Here is a 22940-nt window from a genome sequence, read left to right as displayed (position 1 = left end):
CTGGTATTTTGATAAAAGAATTTGAACAACATATAAGAAGCGTATAAATTATTAAACAGTAATACATTAACATTTAAGAAGTAAAGATACATGGAGTACTACTGCAGTGCTTTCAGGTATACTACATTTTTTGTTTGCCCATTACGTGCATAAATGTATACATTTTTTGGTGTACCTACCCGAGAACACGCAACATATAACTGACCGTGGGAGAAGCATGGATTTTAAACACGCATTGAGTTCATCTGCTGGTGTCCCTCGTGGAATAACTGGTAATGTTTGACGAAAATCTGCGAGTAAAACATCAGTACCTCCCATTATTTTGGTAGGATCTCTGAGATCTTGCATTGTTCGGTTCAAAGCTTCATAAGCTCTTTTATGTGCCATGGTGCATTCATCCCAAACTATTATCTTTGAATATTGCAAGACTTTTGCCTTTCCAGAGCCCTTGCGTATGTTGCAAATTGGATTTTCGTCGTGAACGAGGTTTAATGGTAATTGCAATGCCGAATGTGCTTTATGGCCTCCATCTAATAATGTAGAAGCGATTCCCCATGACGCTACAGCCACAGCTATGTCACCATTCGCTCTCTCGGCAAGAATCAGGTTTATTAAGAATGTTTTTCCTGCTCCTCTGTGGTCATACGTAATTTCCGTTTCAAACGCTCATACGTAATTTCTGTTTCAAACGTGAAAAGAATTTTATATATAAAGATTTGAAACAAGAACACAGGGACATGGTAGGAAACTTGTTAAAAGGCGGATTTTGCACAAATATTATAAAGTTTTTCTTCATGCAAAGAATGACAGACACCAAGTAGTGCAATGGATAGTAGGGCATTAGAAACTTTCAGATCTCAACTTGATGTTACTTTGGGCAATCAGTGAATAAGGTGGACCAGCTTGTTGGGCTGAGTGGCCTGATCTCGTCGCGGACTTTCTCATGTTCCAGATTCTTCTTGCCAGACAAGTGGTAAACTGCCAAACACATAAATGTGTTTGATAAACTGGAACTACAATAAACACCACCAGCACAAAATCTATATATATAAAAATGGAATGGGTGGGTCGTCGGGTGGGCCTTTTTTCATTCTGTCGTTTTTTCGACGTTTTGAAAATGTAGAATGATTATTTGATTTTTTTGTTTTTATTTGATCGTGTCTATGTAGCCGCCGTCGTAATAAAGTATCGCTAAAATCGTCATTTATCGTAATTTATTTTTGACGTATAACGTCGCCGTCGTCGAGGTCAGTGATACCAGTGCAAAAAATCTGCTTACGGTTGAAAGACACGCCCTACTCACTGGACAGTTAAAAACACCAATCAAACTAACGATGACATCAAGTATTACCCAATCAAAAGTAGGAAAGGAGGCATCTTCATAAAATGCGTGTGGGATGATTTGCATGAGACGCTGCTTTAAAAAAAAAATGATAAAAAAAATACGGGATAAATCCCGTCCAGTATTGATTCAAAACGGGATGCGCAATTTCATTCTCAAACGTGGCACGATTCCGTATTTTAAAGGACGGGTGGCAACCCTACAGTGCCAGGTAACCACCCATACAATCACATTGTGATTCAGACTAGGAATGCAATGAATGTAATTACCCCGATCTACATACAAGGCGAAAGTCTTGCAACATTCAAAGATGATGGTTTGGGATAAGTACACCATACAACATAAAAGAGCTTATGAAGCCTTGAACCGAAAAAAGCAACATCTCAGAGATCGTAAAAAAAAAATAGGAGCTAATGTCGTTTTACTCGCTGTAGATTTTAGTCAAACATTACCAGTTATTTCACAAGGGAGACCAGCACATCAACTCAACGCGTGTTTAAAATCCATGCTTCTCCCACGCTCGGTTATATGTCGCGTGTTCTCGGGTAGGTGCACCAAAAAATGTATACATTTAAGCATGTAATGGGCAAACAAAAAATGAGGTATACCCAAAGGCACAGCAGTAGTACTTAATGTAACTTTACTTCTTAAATCTTAATGTTTTACTGTTTCATAATTTATATGCTTCTTATATGTTGTTCAAATTCTTTTATCAAAATACCACTGACAGCGCAATGCACGATAACATGGAGTGAATACACCATACGCATCCGCCCACGGCTGCCCTGCTGTGCGCAGATACGACTTGATTGTACAATAAAATAAAATAAAGATAAAAAGACTAAAACAATCATCACCCATAAAGCGGATAGTAGACGTGACGTACTATATGTGTACCACATTTCAAGTGTATAGGTGCAACGGTTTGTGAGCTACAGGTCATTTAAAATCCTGGACAGACACACAAATTGCCACGGTAGCAAATTACAGAAGAAGATTTTACTGTTTAATAATTTATATTTATATGAAATGTGCTTCTTATATATTACTTCATATTCTCATATGATAATGATGTTAATGTTTATATTGATTTCTGTGTTATTAAAACTGCATGTATGTGTGTATATGTATACGAGCTGTATATACCCGGCGTTGCCCGGGGCAGAAGTAACCTAATCGGTCAAACACTTACATATATACCAAAGTAAACCTAATCGGTCAAACAGTTACATATATAAAAAAAGCGAACCTAATCGGATAAACAGCTAATCTATATACATAAGCAAACCTAATTGGTCAAACAGTTACATAAATACAAAAGCAAACCTAATCGATGAAACAGCTTCATATATACAGAAGCGAACCTAATCGGACAAACAGCTAATCTATATACATAAGCAAACCTAATTGGTCAAACAGTTACATAAATACAAAAGCAAACCTAATCGATGAAACGGCTTCATATATACAGAATCGAACCTAATTGGTCAAACAGTTATGCATGTGCAGAATGATTTTACAAAGATTATGCGTGTTAACAATCATTAAAAAGAAAAGATTGAGGAACTCTTCTTCTATATGTGATAAAGCTGGATGAAGCTGACTTGACGAAGACGTAGGTGGCATAGATTGCTTTTTCTAAAACAGAAGAAAAAAATGAGTATCTATTATTATTTTTAATTAGAATGAAAATGAGAACCTTGATTAGAGATAGATTATCCGTATTAAAATATGTGCATGAATAAACTTTTGCTAACTCTCTAGCAAAAGTTTATTCATACAAATTGGCATGGGATGGCTTTGTGAAAAAGTAAAAATTAGATAAAAATAAATTGAGAATGCATACTTCGATTTGACTGAGATTATCTATAATGATCAAAAAAAAGTTTACTATGTTTTTTTTTCCATACGGGAAGGATGTAAAACCTTACATAGGCACCCTTCAGCCCGTACTGAAGGGTAGTGTTAGATTCTTACTGACTAAAAAACACCCTTTTTATTCCACAGCTACCCCAAAAACCACTATTAGGCATTACTTTGGGGTGGCAGTAGTTTAGTTATGAAACAGCTGGGTCCTGAAAAAAATCTGTGTTATTAGTGGCTTCATCACATATAGAAGAAGAGTTCCTCAATCTTTTCTTTTTAATGATTGTTAACACGCATAATGTTTGTAAAATCATTCTGCACATGCATAACTGTTTGACCAATTAGGTTCGCTTCTGTATATATGAAGCTGTTTGATCGATTAGGTTTGCTTTTGTATTTATGTAACTGTTTGACCAATTAGGTTTGCTTATGTATATAGATTAGCTGTTTGTCCGATTACGTTCGCTTCTGTATATATGAAACTGTTTGTCCGATTAGGTTCGGTTTTTTTTATATATGTAACTGTTTGACCGATTACGTTTACTTTGGTATATATGTAAGTGTTTGACCGATTAGGTTACTTCTGCCCCAGGCAACGCCGGGTATATACAGCTCGTGTTTAATAAACTATTTAACCTGCAGTCAGGGCCGGATTTTCCTATAGGCTAACTAGGCTCCAGCCTAGGGCCTCAAGATCAAGAGGGGCCTACATTCAAATTGTTAGCAAAATTAAAATTACACTATTCTAAAAACAGTGAACACTAAAACACTGAACCGAAAATAAGGAGAAATTCTACGCATATGACTAATAAACAAACATAAAAATGTATTGGTTAAGATCAACGTGTATTACGTATTTTATTATCTCTCATGTAATTTACAAACTTAAAAATGGAAGGTGAAAGGGCCTCAAAAGTGGAATAGCCTAGGGCCTCTTTTCATATAAATCCGGCCCTGCCTGCAGTGTATTTTTAACTATCATAAAATTAGTCAGACTAGTTCTTGTCTAGATATTTTTTTTTTTTGCGTAATACATACATATCTTCACTTTACATTTTTAGGTAACTTTCTGTAGTAAGTGTAAAGTGTTGGTAACTTTGATTTAAATTGTTTTAAATGATATAAGCTCAGATGTTCAGGGCTATTGTAGATAGATGGCCAAGTGTTTTACACTTGCTAATGTTAAGGGTTATAACATTCAGAAACTTTTTTTCCTTCCTTGATTTTGCAATGTCAGCTTTTAGCTACTGTCAGGAACATGTGATTAGGTGGTGCTACACTGGTCAGTACCACCCAATGGCCAAAAGGGGGCACACTTGTTAATACAATCTCTCTTTCAATTCACATTTCATGAGGACCTCAGACAGAAGGCAAGTGACATCACTTCCGGGTTCATGTCATTAGGACCCACCTCCTCTGGGAATCTGTGCTTAAACCAACCGGGACCTGAAAGAGGCAGTCAGTTTGATGACTACCAGCGACCAAGATTAATGCTCAGAAGCACACTTTTCTGTTTTTGTTTTCAGCAGCCTTGTGTGCTATTTATTTTAACCAATTTTCCCACATTTCCTTGGCCCGCTGCTTCCCCAAAACTCCTTTTGGCTCAAGGTCTACTATTATCACAGTGCACAGTTTGGCAAAAACCAAATGAATTTACATCTCTCACGGAGGCGACACCTCCTGGATTCACTTTCCACACTGAGCCTTGCAGCTCAAGACAAGGCGGTGGACTTGCAGTAATTGTCAGAATGGATTTACACATCAAAAGAATCCCAATTGACTGTCCATTGTCTTTCGAGTGCCTGGCTCTTAAACTAATAACGGAATCATGTCCCGTCTCACTCATTGTTCTTTATCGTCCTCCAAAATACAATGCATACCTTCTTATCTGATCTGACTATACTTTTAACCCACTTAAGCTCCTTTTCCCAGAGAATCATTCATTATTTTAACATCCTATTGACATCCCCACATCTTAACTGAGAAATTAATTCCTATCCTTACTGGACTGGTGGCCATATATTGGATCTGATCTGAACATCTGGACTATCTGTTGACAACATTTACAGCACTGATTTGGGACTCTCTGACCATAAAGCAGTATTTTTCACTGTCTCACTATCTCTCCCTCCTCTAACCTGTAAACGACAAATTTCTTACATAAACCTTAAACATATCTGTCCCTCTGTTCTTTCTAGATCCATTTCTAATCTTTTTCTGTCTTCACCTATTCCATCAACATTAGATAGTCTTGTTCATCACTATAACTCAGCCCTTCATTCAGCATTAGATAAAACAGCTCCATTAAAACATAAGGAGGTTTCCTTTAAGCGATCAGCTCCTTGGTATACAGTAATTCAGAATTGCGATCTATGAAAGCAGCTGGCCGATGCCTTGAGAGAATGTCATGTAAGACTGGCCTCACCGTGCACATCCAGGCTTTCTCTGACCACCAAAGGACTTACAGAGAAGCACTAACTGCTGCCAAGAACACCCATTTTGGCAGAATAATAGAAAGTGGCCATGACAACCCAGGGGTTTTTTTTTCTGTAGTTAAAAAAACTACTTGAACCCGCATCTGGCCCAACTACCTCTTCTACTGAAGTCTGTGAGAAATTCCTCCACTTTTTCCGTAACAAAATTAAAGATCTAAATAATTCAACTAACATAAATACATCATCTGTTTATATCTCTCCCTGTTTTCCCACTCCATCCAGCTCCTTCTCTAAGTTCTCACCAGTCACATCTGCGTTTGTTAATAACCTGCTTTGTAAGATGAGGCCGACTACTTGTGTACTTGACCCCATCCCCACCACACTATTTAAATCCTGCCTTCATGCCACAATCCCGACTGTTACAACAATAAATAAACTCATCCCTTGACACAGGCTCTGTGCCGCTCACTTTTAAAATCGCTTCTGTAACCCCAATGTTAAAAAAGTCTGGTCTTAATGCTGACAATCTTATCAATTTTCAGCCTATCACCTACTTACCTTTTTCTGTCAAAAGTTCTCGAGTGTATTGTAGCCTCCCTACTCACCAATTAATTAACCTCTAATAATTTGATGGAACCCTTTCAGTCTGGTTTCAGGGCGCAGCACAGCTGTGAAACTGCTCTGCTACAGGTAACCAATGATTTGCTTATGGCAGCAGACTCTGGACAAACCAGCATATTAATTCTGCTAGACCTCAGTGAAGCATTTCACACTGTCAGTCAGACATGACATCCTTCTGTCCAGAATGGAGAACATGCTGGGTATCTCTGGCACTGCCCTCCAGTGGTTCAAGTCCTATCTGACTGATAGGCAAGAGTTTGTTAGTCTTGGCAACAGCAGATCTAGCTATGCGCCAGTCACACAAGGAGTCCCTCAGGACTCTGTACTCAGCCCTCTTCTCTTCTGTATTTACATTCTTCCCCTTGGCCATATTATTCGTAGCTTTGGACTGGGTTATCATTTTTATGCAGATGATACTCAACTCTACTTTAATATTAAAAGTGGTACTTCATCAGAGCTTTCTTAGCTCACAACTTGCCTCAGTGAAATTAAAACCTGGATGGAGCAGAACTCTTTAAAATGAATTGTAACAAAACTGAACTCCTGCAGACTGGCACTAAAGTCAAACTTAATAAAATGAGCTCCTTCCCAGTCACTCTTGATGGTGATCTCATCAGACCTGCCTCTACTGTAAAGAATCTTGGTGTCATTTTTGATTCCTCCTTTTCTTATTCCGCCCACATAAATCACATTAAGATACTTTCTTACTCTCACCTCCGTAACATATCCTGTGTTTGCTTCTTCCTCTCCTTTTCTAATGCTTAGAAACTTGTCCATGCTTTTATCACATCCCACATCGAGTATTGTAATTCCCTACGGGCAGGTGCCCCTTCTAATTTTATATCACACCTCCAGCTTATTCAAAACTTGGCTGCAAGAGTCCTTACTCGAACCAGCAGCAATGAGCACATCACATCTATCCTGGCCCGTCTTCACTGGCCCCCTGTGTCTTACAGAATCAAATATAAAATCCTACTAATAACATACAAAGCCTTAAATGACCTTGCGCCAAACTACATCAGTGACCTTCTCCATCACTATGTGCCTGTCCGCCCACTAAGGTCCTCTGATTCTGGAAATCTTGTTGTGCCCCTCACTAATCTACACTCCATGGGTGACAGGGCCTTCAGCTGTATAGCGTCCAGACTCTAGCATGACATCCCAAAATTAATCAGTCAGCTGACTCCATGAATTCTTTTAAAAAACAACTCATCTGTTCAGGAAGGCTTTTAGCTCTACGTGACTTTATTACCCTTCTCTCAGTTTACCTCTCTGTCAAGATGCTCATGTAACCTGTACTGTATGTGTGTGTGCTAGACCATCAATTATGGTGTCTGTTAGGTTTTTTCTCTGAATTTACTGTCTTAATCTTCTTTATTTATCTGTTTTAATACAATGCTATATACCCTGCCGTTCTTTGTTAAACTCTGTGAAGTGTCTTGAGCATGGGAAAGGTGCTACATAAATAAAATGTATTATTATTTCAGAGGTGACTTGTATGTGCTACTGCCTGTAAGGAAAGCAAAAGTGTGTGTCCAGGGTTTTCCATTAAAGAATCTGAGCAGCCCCAATTTATGAGTGATCACAGTGCACCTTGTTGAAGGTCATTCAAGCTACCACCTAATCATTTCTGCCTGAAGGGGTGGAAAGTAAGCACTTGGGCTTTTTTTTCATAAAAGCTTTGTAATTCTTCTGCAGAAAAACTGGAGCAAATTCCTTATTGTATATTATGAATTTGCGCTTAGATTAGGAAGATGACAATTTTTAAAAGGTTTTCTTTTTTCAAGGTTATTTGATTTCGCACAAATGTTAGAAAGTTTTTCTTCACGCAAAGAACTAAAGACACATGGAATAAATCACCAAGTAAGTGTGGTGGAAAGAAGGACTTTAGGGAACTTCAGATCTTGACTGGATATTTTTTTGGACAATCTATGTCAATTGGCCGGATGAACTTGTTCGACTGAATGGCCTGTTCTCATCACAATTTTTGTCATGTTCTGGTTACCCATGCCCATACCTCTTACTAGTATGCCAATATGTACCATTCTGCTGCTTGTGTTTCAGTCTCTGAATAAGCAAGTATAATTCTTGATGAAGAGAAAACCCCAGTTTATAATATGTACAAGTGAGGTCAGACAATGTATAGAAGAAGAAAAAAAGTAGTCATAATCCTCCTACTAGTGGATTATATCATCAACAACATACCTGTCCATGGACACCCCCTTTTCCAAGCAGAAGACCCATGTCCTTGCAATCTTCAAAGATCTGGTCCATTTCAACATTTGGCAGAGGTTTTCGAGTAATCTGAATGATAAAAAAAAAGAAATTCATTACATTACCATACCAAAGTAACCTGGAGAATATTCATTAATCTGGAGCCACATCTGATTGTGAAATAAAATTATAGATTGTATGGTAACCTGCAATGCAAGTAAAATAATGTTTTGCCTCATTTTTTGTTTTTCCAGTGCCATTGTTTTTCCAGTGTTTTGTCTAGCCATTCCTGTTAAGGGGTAAGCTCCGGCATACAGTATGTAGGAGGATGAGCCTATAGAGTATGGATTATCTGTCCAGGACACCACAGCTTGTTAGGTTCAAGGATTGTGCCTCTGATGTGGATGTGAGTACACCTTGAGCTATAAATATAACACCAGATCATCTCATTTGCACTAAAGGGACCAAGTATAGGAGTCAGGTAGAAAACATTGTTTCTCGGTGCAGAGAAAACAGTCTGCAACTCAACACCATCAAAACCAAGAAACTGACTATTGACTTTTTCTGCATTGAACAGCCTCTACGACAAATCACTATTCAGGGAGTTGTGAAATTACTGACAAGCTGTTTGAGCAGTGGTGGGGTTCATGAAACTATATGGGGCTGATGTGTGGTCCTCTGAGAGTGAAGGTGTCCTGCAGTGAAGTTACCAATAAACTCTTCTCTCTTCTTCTTCTAATTGTGACAACCTCTATACCAACCAGTGGGACAATGACACAGGTTAGGACAGCGAGTGTAGGGAATGCTCTGTACTCAGGTTTTATGTAGGCAAGGTATATTAATACTATGGTTGTTAACTCACCTTATCTTTCACCATCTCAACTCCGATTAGCAGTCCCTTGCCACGGACATCTCCAATAATCTCAAATTTGCTTTGTAGTTTTGCAAGTCCGATTAGCAAATACGTTCCAACCTCTGTGCTGTTTTGTGCTAGCTTATCCTCTAAAAGGGCCTAAAATGCAATAAAATATTACAGTCCTCAGAATGCTGTTTCACTGGTTAAATCACAGCTATTGTTTTAGATTTATGGAGTGCTATAGCTTCTGAATATTTTCTGTACTAACCGGATACATTGTATTTAGATAAAACATTAGTCCATTTATGAAACTTGTTGAACAGAACTTGATTCATTAATTGGCTTAAAAGAAACTAGAAAAAAAAAAACACAGTATATGATCGTTCAAAAAAATAAAAAGAAACTAAACATAGAAGTAAATGAGACATGATTATCATCCAACTGTGATAAAAAACACTGCCATTAAAATGGCTGTTATTACACTTGACTAAAATATTAAACTTTCAACTCATTTTAAAGCTCAAGTTCAATAATACACCTCAAGAAATTAGGTTTATTTTTAATTTGTATTTTAATAATGTATATATTTAACTGGTGCTTGGTAAGTAACTTTAACAGAATACAATAAAATTTTACTCACATCAATCACTGCTGAGCCAGCTGCACAACCAATTGGATTTCCACCAAATGTATTAAAATGTAAAGCTCTGGTTAACGTGTCAGCAATGTCTACAGGAGGAAACAGTAGCAATGGATAACTGAAAATCCTTGAACTAACAGCTTGCAACTTTCAATTTTATTCTTTTTTTATTACCCTCTACAATTTCAGTAAATAGCCCCATTAACAACTCCCACACTTATGAAATAAAAAGTGATTTACTGTGCTGCCTTTCTTTACGCTTGTTGTATATCAAGATATAATTCAAACGCCTGAAATCAGAATGTGCTGGTCAACAAAACCTTTACTGTATGGACATAAAAATCACGAGTGAGTAACGTTTCAGTTTATTTCTCAGGTGCATGCATTTTGTTGACAATAATTCACCTGCCACTTCACACAGGAAAAGTCCTTTCTGAAAATAAAATGGCACTGATCGAGAAACTGATAAGGTCATCATACAAGATCAGTAGATTATTGCTGACCAATCAACTTTTGCTTTAAAAAAGTTGTTTAACAACAAAGCAATACAAACCTTGTAAAATTCCTGAGTTGGCAACGTGTCTACTGGTGAAAAACTAAACCTACTAATGTGTTTTTGTATTTATTCTATATTTATTAATTTATCTTTTTTTAGTTTATATTCACATCTCAAAATACCTGATATTGCGAAAATAAGCCAGTAGCAGAATTATGTTTTAAAATATTTGTCCCCCTTTTTTTCCAATTTTTCTCTCTCTCTCAAAATAGATAGTTGAAATCATGATATTCTTTTTGTTCTTAACATCAGCCATATCATACAGATTGCATACCAGGGATTTTTCCTGCCTTGCATCCAAACCTGCTGGGGTAGGCTCCAGGTTTCTTGCCATTCTGCTCTGGATAAACAGGTTTAGATAATGTATATATTATTAATAATCTCAGATGGTGTCTCTGTGGTTTTGTGCCCATCCACACACCTATTACCTACTCCCTACTCTTGCTCTGCTCATTAAGGGTTTACTGTTCTTATGCATAGGCTATTCAAGTCTCGCTGCCCCTAACCTTGATACTAAATGCTTGTTTTTCTTTGTTTCCCTCAATATTGCTAGGTGGGTCTGCACACTGCTTCAAGCCTAAGAGCCCTGTTCTTCCTAAGCCCCCATGATTTTCATGATCACACCTGTCAGAACACAGTAGAATCTATTTTCTGATTTTTTATATCTTTTCAGGCCTGAGATGAAATCAAAGGTCAATATGGCTGGTAGAAAACAAAAATCCCAGTATGGGAGATTTTTGAATGCAATATTGAAGGCATTCACTATAAGCACATTGTCTTGGAGCGAGATATGTTGTGTGGTATAGACATTTAGAGTAAAATTCACCTAAATTTTATTACGAATTGGCCCACCCTGGGCAATGAAAGGAAAAGATAAAAAGTGCCAACAATCAGCGCACATTTGTTTACTACAAATGGCATAGAAAATATTTAAAAAATTATAAAATTATATAAAATTGTTCACATTCAATATCTGTTTTTGGTTATGCTTGTTTTTATCAGACAAAAACAAAACCAAATAGTAAACCATGTAGTGTAGTAAGCTTCCACTAACATATCCAAATCCATTAAGTTTACAGTTCTGTCTGATTGTGACACAAAACTAAACTCCATAGTAGGTCTTTAACCATACCATCCTTATATATTTATAAAATCCAGCGTCTGTCTGTCTGTATGTATGTTTGTCCGCTTTTCATGAGAGAACTACTTAACAGATTTAGATCGAGTTTTTTTCTATAATTTGTTGGAATATTCCATTGATTTTGAGACTTCTCTCATCGCTCTACGTATCATAGTTCGCTTGCAGCAGCAATTTTTTTGCACAAATCTGAGACAGTGGCTGCGGGCTGAGGAGAGGGGGGGGGGCTATCCTCACTCATGCACCAACCTCCGTTCAAATTTGTCTGCCACTCGACACGTGTTGGAGCAAACCTTTCCTCAGCTTAGCTAGCGATACCGGTTTGTTCAGGAGACATTATCATCTAGAGATTGTTAAAGAGTAACGTTTGACGTTTTTGAGAGAGAGATCACAGCTATGTGTGTTTTAGAGGGTAGCTGCTCATAGCAAGAGATATCATGGCCATGAGCTCTTCTCCCCACGCGGGTGACGCTCTCCCATCAGAGGTGAACACAATTAGATTCAGTGCTAATGTTTAACGTTGGAGCGTACCTACCTTCCTCTTGGCCAGAGATACCTTGGCAATTTTTTACATTTTTGGCAAAGAGATCACAGCTACATTCTCGCCCCCAATAGCAAAACCAAACATATTATATATAAAGAGGCCCTCAGATATGAAAGCTATCGTATAAATTCTTCTCAATACAAATTAAAAATCAATAAAAAAATTTTTAAAAATGTAAAGTTTGTCCTGTTTCACTACTACACGGGCAGAGCCGCGGGGGACAGCTAATAATTACAAAAACTAAAACTGAAACTAATAGATATAAAAATAACAAGAAATGTCTTTGTGAAATAAAACTAAATTAAAACTAAAAATACATGATGAAGGAAAACTAAAACTAAACTGAATTTCCAAGTAAAGTCAGAAAAAGTATAGAAATAAAAACTAATATAAAAAGGCAAAACTATAATAACCTTGCTGTGTATTTGTTGAGTTAAAATCCTGCTTGCCCTTCTTCCATATTTGTAGTAAAAAATAGTGTAACAACAAAATTAGCCGCTCTGTTTCTCTTGCAGAAAAAATATGAAAACCGATTTGTAATAATAGCTGTGTGTTGTAGAGTGGATGTTTTAAGCAATGTTACATATACCAAATCAATCTTGGATATTTTGGTAATGAGTTTGGATCCCTTTCTAGTTTGTAATGTATTTTTAAGCAAAACAACTGAAATGATTTGTCCTCTCAAATACTGTGTTTTGCACAGTGTACCTTTACATATCTTTGGAGAAATGGTAGTCTCTATGGAAATATCAATTGGTGTGGAAGTTAATGTAATTGAATCTTAATCCTAAGGTATTAATGGGGTGAGTCATAGTAATAATAGTAATAGCGTAATAGTGTGTAAGTATTTTTATAAGTCACTGATCATGTTTTTCCATTTCATATCTTCAACTTAGACAGCAAACAGTCTGTTAACTTTAACTCGCTATATAAAAAAACAATATTAAAAAAATATCAATTTTTGTAACTCAGCATCACCATGTGAATATAGAAATGAACAAAAATATAAATAAGTTAAAAAAGTAAAGCCAATTTCAAAGTCTTATGTCTGTACAGGATATGAAAGAATTTAGAAGAGTCTGCTAACTCACCTCTGGAAGTTATCACAGCTCCCATTGGAAAGCCATTTGCAATGCCCTTTGCCATGGTAACAATGTCGGGTATCACATCATGAGCTTTAAAAGCCCAAATGTCTTTACCTGTTCGACCAAATCCAGACTGAACCTAAACACAGTTAAAGTTTTCATTAAATTGTCTTTATTTTATTGAAAGTATATCCATAATTAACAGATCATACTTAATAAACTATATTCAATTGACTTCAACATTCTAGCAATATTAATTGTAAAGAAAGCAATAACTAAAATGAACTCTATTACTAAACACATACTATATAAGAGGTGTTAATTTAATTATTTGTATATTTCAGGAAATAGTATAATTGCATTATTGTGACTAAAATAAAATAATGTTTTTGTACATTTTGTAAGTAACAGGGATTTGAACCAGCAACCTTCCAGACACCCACGCAGATCTTTAGCCTTAGAGCCACCAGTAGTTAAGGCTGAGAAAAAATTTTTCATCTCATGTATTTGTGGAGAAAGGACATTAAGTTTCTAATAGAATGGTACCCAATAATGAACAAACAGTATCAAAAATATCAATGGAAAAAAATCACATTACTCTTGTTTAATAATCCACGCGTGAAGGCATCCAGTCATATGCTCACAGCATGGAAAATGCATGTATTTTTACTAAAATATTTGTAAGTAAAACACTTTAACTTTACATGTCTCTCAGTACAAACTACACAATTTTAATATCACACGAAGTGCAATGTTAGCTAATGAATACACATATACTGGGCTATAACTCCTGTTTAATGAGAGAGGGGCTTCAGTTCTGATGCTTGTCCACATATGCCTGTTTTCCCTTCTTGTTCATGAGAGCATTATCTAGAAGTGTTTTATTTAAAAATATGTTAGCAAAAATAAAAGTGTTTGGGACAGTGTGAACATACAGTATGACTGGCTGATTTTGCATGTGGATTATGCGATACGAGTAGCGTGAGATTTTATCATGGATGGTTTCATATTGTTTGTGGTTGTCCTGCATTGGCCACCTACTGTTCCCACTAACTTTCTTATCTCCTTTCTGCTTGAAAACATGAGGTTCAAAAAACTTCTTGGCCATCACTACAAAGCACATGGGGTAACTAACATGTAAATACATAATTGTCTTCAGGTGGAGCATTCCTTTAAAAATCTTTCTCAGCCACCACTACAAACAAGATGGGGTAAGTAAGAAATAAAAAAAAAAAAAAAAACACAAACACTTTTGGGTGGAGTATTACTTTAAGCAAGAAAAAATAAGGACTGCTTTACTACAGAATCAGATTAATTAATATGTTGTGCCTAGACTTATACAGGTACCATGGTAAAAATCAACTTTTCTTGATGTTTTGAACATTATAGGGTCAGAATCTGAACTTAACTTGATAAGTAATTTTTGACCCCATCACCAAACTTCCTTTTACATGGAAGTTAAACGTAAGACTGTACATTGTGAATTGTCTTTTATTTTTAAGAGATTTTTTTAGGTATTCTTAAATATGTATTGTTCCCTGCATACATTTTACTCCAGTTATTTGTTGTTATCTTACCTCATCTGCAATGCACACACCTCCTCTTTCTCTGATCATTTTGAAAGCTTCTTTTAAATATCCTTTCGGGTACTGCACAACACCTCCAACTCCCTTCAAAATTAGGAAAACAAACACGTTACAGCACCACATAACCAAAACAATCACATAAAACTGCCAATGGCGAAGTACCAAAGGGATCTGGATAAAATGGAGGATTTATACTTTAGCAGTCACAGTTTATTCTGGTGTGTCAAAATACTGTTAATTTACTTAGCATTAGTCTATTAGGCTTATGGAAATCACTTGAAGAAAGTTACATTTTTGTTACACAATGCTTGAAAAATTGTTGTACTGTAAATAAATTAGCACAATTAAAATTTGCATTTTATTTAAAAAAATGATCCTGAAACAGTAGTCAACTATAGAGGAATATTTTGGAAAAAATTAAATAAATAAATACACAAATAAAAGTACTTACTGTGATATGTGACAATACAGTAAATCTTTATATATAAAACGCTACTGTAGCTGTTCGTTTGTCTGTTCAGGATTTTAAATCACCTGTAACTTGCAAACTGTTTGACCTATTGACCTGAAATTTGGTACACATATACTACATGACGTCTACTATCCGATATCGAGGTGATGATTGATCTCCAATGTTATTCCTCTTTTTATTTTATTGTAGAATCAACTCTCGGCAGCGGGCAGCAGGACGGCCGTGCGGCGCATGCGTATGGTGCAGTTCTCATTCCCTACCACCTTCGCTGTCACTTCCCCTACCTCTTTGTATCTTAAATCATTCTTGAGGCAGATTGAAGACTGAAGTGCCAGCTTAAGTGAAAATTTAAAGAAAACATACTAAGTAATTGCAACACAAACACTGACTTAATCAATTTTAACATGAAAACATGCCGACAAAAGAAGAGAAGAAGCGGGCCGCTAGGGTGGAGAAAAGAAGAGCTGCTCAGGAAGCAGCAAGTGCATCAACCTCTGAGCAAACGAGAAAGAGGATGAAAATGTTATCATGCAGTGCGCCATTACTGGTATATAATAACACGAAATGCAAGTATAAATTAAATGTGCCACAAAATAAACATTTTATTAACTTATTTCTTTACACATTTACATTCTGTTTTGCTTATTTTTTTATTTCAGCGGCACTACATAAACATGAAACAAACCCTGAAATGATGTTGAGAGGACAGGCTCTAGCAAGTACTGTAATTAGTACAATAATAAAAATAAAAAGCAACAAAAACTATACTTTGTGATATACTGTATTTCATTATTTATACTCATATTTCATCTTATTATTTATTAATTGTAACATTTCACAGTAGTTTTATTTACATGCGTCTATTTATTTATATAATTTTGGCCGAAATATTCCTCCATAGTCAATAAGTAGCCACTCCACAAATTAGTATGTGCACTATTGAACAATATTGAGATCTTCATACTTAAGGATGGCTGTGGCAATAAATTTGAAGAAGAAGAAAAAAAAAAAAAAAAAGAAGATTTTCAGTTTACATTTTAATATCTGTTAAAAAAAATTAATGTATGAAACTGGTGTGGAAAAGCAGAATGTGGTTAAATGAATAAATGACAAACTTTCAGCTAATATAGTATATAAGCCCGTGCTGTAAATAGCCCGGGCTCCTAGAAACCATGGATTCTGGCACTTCAATCAATCAATCGCATCGGTTGTGTATTAGCGGCTCTTCATTGGTTTTGTTTTGCCAACGTGCTTGCCTCGCTTGTGTATTAGCAATGGCGGTTTCACTTTGGCAACAGAGTGGCTTTCTTTGAGCTTCATGCTGTAGCCTCACACTTACTAGCTGCCCCGCACTTCCAGGCCGGACAAACAGACACACACACATCCACATGTAGATGTTTATATACAAGATATGCCAAAGTTCTCACCTGTATAGGTTCTGCAAAAAATCCAGCAACACTCTTTGACGTGCTGGTATTCAGGGTATCTTTCAGCTGTTCTAGATACATGTCCTTTGCATGGCAAGAACCTGTTTATAATTGAATATTATTGATAGAATGCATTTTCAGTGGAAAAAAGAAAGAAAGCACACAAAGTGCACACTTTAGCTTTCAAATGATGTAACTTCTACTTTTTACTGTGCCTAAAAAACTCAAACATGTTTAGAGTTGCAAATCAAAGCCAATGTGTTATGTAAAATATACCAATATGACTTGTAGTATAAAGCTCAAGCAGTGGTAACATTATAAATGCAGAGAATACCATTTAAAGCAGTATCCAGCAGAAGAGTAGATAAAATAAAATGTTTTAAGGAGGTTTGAGACTGGAGTGGTAATGTTTGAAAGAAGTGGCAGCACAAAGTCCTGGGGTGTGAATGTTGCAGCTGCTTCAAGAATGGGCCATCCTCTCAAAAAGCATTCAGCAAATGGATATTATGTGGTGATAAACAGACTTTTGTTTAAAGGGGTCAGTGTAAACTAAAACAACTTGAACAGGGGCAAACTAGTAAAACAGGGGTGCAAAGACAGGCATACTGAAAAACAAAACTCATCTGTCACAGACTTTGTAGCCGATGATCCAACTGATGTTTCATTTTTTTTTAATGAGAAAGAACACAGTGAAAATGCAGCAGAATGAGAAACACACACACACACCAGAAGACTAAAAATAATTGCTTATTCCTGCGGATTCATGTTTATGTGATATGGTGAAAGCTCTAAAAATCTATAGGGCCCACGAGTCAAGTGAAAACAATTATGACTGATGGCTGTAGTTAAAGTTTCATAGTTTGAAAATGTTTTCATGAAACCATTTGGGCAACATTAGAATGCCATAGGATATCAGAAGATCACGGTCAATCAGGTGCATGACTTCAAGGCAGCACTATACTCATTTGCTTTGTCAGCATGATGGTGCACCATCCCACCAAACTGGTGTAGTTAAGTTATGAAATGTATTTAAAACACAACAATGAATCCAGCTTAATGCAGTGGATTACTTAGTCACTAGATCTCAATCCAGTTTTCCATATTTGTAATGAGATGACAAAAGTTATTCAGAGTAGAGATTCACAACCACCTAATTCGCAGCATCATTACTTTTGCTGGACTTTCAGTACCTCATTAGGTTTGTATTAGGATTAGAAATAATCAGACATGAATTCTGGAAATTCTGTATGCAAGTTAGAGAAAAACTTGCTATCCTCTATAGTAGGTAATAAACAATAATGACATATTACAGATTTTTTGATACACAAGTGTGTAACAGTATAATATTGTGCATGACAAACTAAATTTCCAACTTTGGACTTCAAGAAGCAGATGACATTTTAAATACTGCTGAATGTTTGAATGTTTTTGTGAAATTTTTTTCTTATGTATTTGCTTTGATTTTGCTGCAACCAAGTAAGACATTTTTGTGCATTTTCTTGTACAAATTACTTAAAAATGTTAAATCTTAAAACTGTAAACATAATTTACTTAACAGCTGAGATGCATAAAGTGCCATTTGAAAAGGCAAATACAGATTGTCTGTTCTGAAAAAACAAAAGCAAAAATGTTGAACAAAGTATTCTGTATTCCTGTCAGTTAACAAACCTGAAGTGCAACTGCATTTCCGGTCAGCTTGAACAACACAATCTCGACAGTGACTTCCTCCCCAGATCCCACTGTAAACATCTGGACACATTGTCTGGACAGTGCAATAAAAGAGAAAAGTACATTTAGGAATCAGGTGACACTCAGGAAGTACTGTTGTTGCAATTTGTAAATGGTTTGCTCATTAAGAATAACAATCAACAGTATTACAATTTAGTTATTTTGTATGTTAACTATTTAAGCAATATTCCCCATGCATCACATAATACTTAATAATACATGCTGTGACACACGTGCGCATGGGAGGCAGCTACATGGCTTGAGTAAGAGCAATTCCGAATCAGACCAGGATGTGACAGAGTGCACGGACTCTTTTTCTCCCTTTCCTGCAGACCATTCACGGGAGATTCCACCTGGTCCTCTTGACATCACTTCTGGGTCCGAGGCTATGGAAGAAGACCTTGCTGGCTCCGGCCCTGTAAGGTCACGTCTGGGCTCGAGCCTATGGTTGAGGACCTTCAGGAGCCCGACCCCTTTGACCTCACTTCCTGTCTTCCCCTTTAAAAGCCTCCACTGTTTCCCTATTCCCTCAGTTCTGTTTTGGATTTGGATTCGGATTAGTGCTGTATTCATTTTTCGACTTTGCAGCCAGGATACCAATTATACGGGTGGCTGCCTCAAACCTTGCTATGGCTCTGTGTGGAGTTTGTGACAATGCATTATAATAATATAATACTTCTATCCAACTAGCTTACTATTTAATATTTTGTGACTTTAGTTTTCTAAATAAACTTTTCAGCTGCTGTCCCTGAGCAATTTGTGAAACACTGAAATTGCATGTTTTCTTTCCTCCCAAGAGGTGCATGTTAAGCTAACTGGTGACTGTAAACTGGCTCAGTGTGTGTGTATGTGTGCATATTTACACTACCAGTCAAAAGTTTTAGAACACCTGTTTTTTTCAGTTTTAATGCCTTAATGTTTCAAGAAATCGAGGCATAGAACAAATAAACAATGGCAAACAAAAAAAAGTAAAGGAATCGCTTAAGTATACAAAATCGTATTCAAATTTTTGGGTCATCAAAGTAGTCACCTTTTGATGATATAACAGCCAAACACACACATGGCATTTTATCTTCAAGGGAGATCAAATAAGAAAGAACTTCCCCACACTGTTGAAGAAGTTCCTACAAATGTGTTGCACTTGTAGGTTCCTTCCCTTTTTTCAAGCTCATCCCAAACTAACTCAATGGGGTTTAAGTGTGAGGACTGTGCTGTCCATTCCATGTTTTGAAGTGTACCTGCTTATTCTTTTCTTTTAATGTAGTTCTGACATAGACTGGAGGTATGTTTTGGATCATTATCTTGCTATAGGAAGAACTCCTCACCTACTAGATGCAAGTTAGAAGGTATTTTGTGGTGCTGCAAAATGCTGTGGTAACCCTTTTGATTCAGGATGCCAGTCACTTTGTACATGTCACCAACTCTGCCTTCAGCAAAACAACCCCAGACCATCACACTTCCCCCACCATGTTTGACCAACTGTGACGATGCGGGTTCACTCCACGATCCCATTCAGCTTCTGACACCGACACCGGTAGGTAATGTCACCGATGAGCTAGGCAGTGAGGCACAACAAAGCAAGGGATGGTGCTAAAAAGTGCCAAGTGCTTTTATTAAAACAGCAAACAAAAACAAAGTGTCCAAAAAAAAGTGCATCAAAAATCTTTAAATAAATAATCCATTAAAACAGTTGAAAAGTGGAGGTTAACATCCATTAGAAACAAAAATCCTTAAAAAAAAAACAAAAAAAAAAACACGAGGTTAAAACAATGGCTGGAAGCAGTCTTTTAAAACAGAACCCGGTGCCTTTCTACTGGCGATTCCCCTGCTTCTCCCGTCCAGGCTATGCACCAGGGGAGCCACCCTACCTGCAGCTGACCTTCTCCTCCAAGTCTGTTCGCCTCAACGATCCCTGGCTCCGGTGGGCTTCATCAGACCTTGACATGGTCTCCCCCAACGACCAGGGCACTCACGCTGGGGGGGTTCATTTCCCAAGTCTTGACTTTCGCTGCCTTCACTGGCCTTATTTGGCGAGCCATCCTCCTTCCGGTCACTCCCGTTCTTCAAAATGCTCAGCGGGAGCGACCACTACCAACTGCCCTAGGTGTCGGCCAAACACCCCGCTAGGGCTCACTGCTTAGCTGCCTGCGCTCGCTCATTCTCACTCTCTTGCACCGGCTTTCCTCTCACCGCTTCCTGCCTTCTTCTCCTGCAACCTCAGTTCACTTTTCCTTTTCTTTTGTCATCCTCCACCTAGCCGCCTCACGCTTCTATTTATTACAGGGACGTGGATCAGATGTGCCAATTAGCAGCTCCCGGCGCCAATTACAGATGCGGACGACTCTTCACCTGTGCACTTAAGTGAGGACCGCCCGCGTTAAGAATTCCCCGGGAACCGATCCGCTACACCACACCAACCCACAAAGCTGGTAAACTTCTGGATCTCATTCTCTCATGGAAATGCACACTCACAAACAAAACTGAAACTATGTACATCTAACTACATCTGGTTCTTCCTGCTCCTTCCCTTTCCTTCCACTACCATTCCTCCAACTTGTCCTTTCACCCTCACCATTGCTCCCCCTGTCCTGCCCATTTCTCTTCCATAGACTCCTCTGCTCTCCCTCATCCTGACCACTTTTCCTTTCTTGACACCAACCAATGCTGCCACTGACACTCTATGCTCAACTACGTTCTCTTGCCTTGATGCTGTGTGTCCTCTCTCCTCTAGGCCTTCACGTGAAAGACCCTCTTTGTCATGGCTCTCTGAAGCTCCACAGAGTCTACAAACTGAGTATAGGGACAGCTGAAAGGAAATGGAGAATGTCAAAAGCCTCATTCTCAAAGTGATGAAATCCAGCTGCTGCAGTCATTAAGTCTGACCACATCTCCAACAAGAGGAAAAGTAATGTGGTGCTGGTTGTTAACTGTTTTTTTTTTTCTTTTTTCCTATGTATGAAGAGAACTTTGTATGAAAATAACTATATATGAAGATAACTGTTAAATTCCTGTGCCAGATGTTATACTGTTGAATTGTTGAATGTTCAATAAAATGACAAACAAACTGTATGCCTGTGAAATGTTCTGACATGCTCTCTGAATGAAACAAAGGTGACCCACCTAGAAAAGTAGCTCTCTAATACACTCCAATAATTAATGCTTCCTCTTCTTCTGGCACACTCTTTTCTTATAGTTGCTAAACCCCTCAGCTGTACCAACAATCACTTTATCAGGCCAGTTCAAGGTTCTTAATAGCTAACATTCACATATTTGGCATGTAGGAGGACACCCAAGTACCCAAAGAAAAAACAGATAGAATTGGAAAAAATGTACAAACTCCATAGAGGCAGTAGCCAGGGCTCTAGAACCGTTAGGCACCACCACATTATTAACAGAATACATTACTTCCAATGTTCAAGTTACCTGATGGCAGCCTAATCCAGTGGCAACAGGGAACCTATAGCTTCCCACTCTTGTCAAACCTACAGAGTGTGGACTTCCTCCATGGTATGCACCTCTGTGGCAAAAAAAGGCTGTTATTTAACATAGGTCTAAAGCATTAGATCCCAGACTGTGGCATCCATATGTAAAGAAGTACATCCTAGGCTCCCCTATGGGGTATGTTAAATCATTGTAATTTTTTTTTTTTTGTGATTGTGAATGTTACAGTTGTTAAATTTTGCTTGTACAACTTTTAGAGGCTTTATGTAAAATTCACACACAGACTGTTTCATGAGAAAAGGCATACAGTATTCTGTAATTCTTCTCAGGAGCTGGTGCAGCACATATACCAAGACTTAAGTCACATTATTCACACTGACATATTCAGTCTTAAGAAAAAAAAAAAACAATCAAAACACCCAGCAATAGAAATGAGTAGTGGCTTTAGAAGAAAATAGCACAAGAACAAATATTAAAAGGGTAAGTAAAAGAGAAATATTGAAAGAGTGATATATCATAAAAATGTAGGAAAGTATTGTTTAAATTTAAGTACAGTGTTTCACTGGTGGACAGGAAAACACAATCCCAAGCACTGCTGACAGAAGTGTGTGTACTGGCTACATGGGCGCACACAAACACACACACTCTTAAACCTGCCATCAACATCCAATTACATCTAAAGCCATTACTAAACCTATGCAAACTGTACTGGAGAAGGAATTTGTATTTCCTTATTTGACTGTTGTGAGCAGCTTAATGTTTATATCATTTAACTTGTTCTTAAGTCAGGACATTGTAAGAGTTAGAGAGAAGAATTACAAAACTAAAGGGTTATACAGTAATTGTTTTATGTAAAGCATTCATTTTAAAAAAATTAGAATTAAATAAAAAATATACACAAATTCACACTCAATAAACATGAAATTGATCTAATTTCACTTACTGGTGACAGTCAAACTAAAATATATGAAATGCAAAATCTCTGTGGC

The 22940-nt window shown here is 37.2% G+C and overlaps 1 protein-coding gene across 2 annotated transcripts in view; it reads right to left on the bottom strand.

Annotated features, from left to right (window-relative positions):
• agxt2 (alanine--glyoxylate aminotransferase 2) overlaps nucleotides 1–22940 on the bottom strand; it is a 48591-nt gene that overhangs the window by 5012 nt on the left and 20639 nt on the right. For both annotated transcript variants that reach the window (XM_051928274.1, XM_028802474.2), the window contains 8 exons: nucleotides 21934–22027; nucleotides 18451–18544; nucleotides 16783–16883; nucleotides 14875–14967; nucleotides 13304–13436; nucleotides 9975–10063; nucleotides 9341–9490; nucleotides 8470–8568 (listed from right to left, as the gene is read on the bottom strand). In XM_051928274.1, coding sequence (XP_051784234.1) covers nucleotides 8470–8568; nucleotides 9341–9490; nucleotides 9975–10063; nucleotides 13304–13436; nucleotides 14875–14967; nucleotides 16783–16883; nucleotides 18451–18544; nucleotides 21934–22027 — 853 coding nt within the window. The remainder of the gene's footprint in view (nucleotides 1–8469; nucleotides 8569–9340; nucleotides 9491–9974; nucleotides 10064–13303; nucleotides 13437–14874; nucleotides 14968–16782; nucleotides 16884–18450; nucleotides 18545–21933; nucleotides 22028–22940) is intronic.

This window comes from Erpetoichthys calabaricus, chromosome 5 (assembly GCF_900747795.2).
Source record: "Erpetoichthys calabaricus chromosome 5, fErpCal1.3, whole genome shotgun sequence".
In the NCBI taxonomy this organism is placed as follows: Eukaryota; Metazoa; Chordata; class Cladistia; order Polypteriformes; family Polypteridae; genus Erpetoichthys; species Erpetoichthys calabaricus.
The sequence above is the reverse complement of the archived record's forward strand: the minus strand, read 5'-3'. Positions and strand labels throughout refer to the sequence as shown.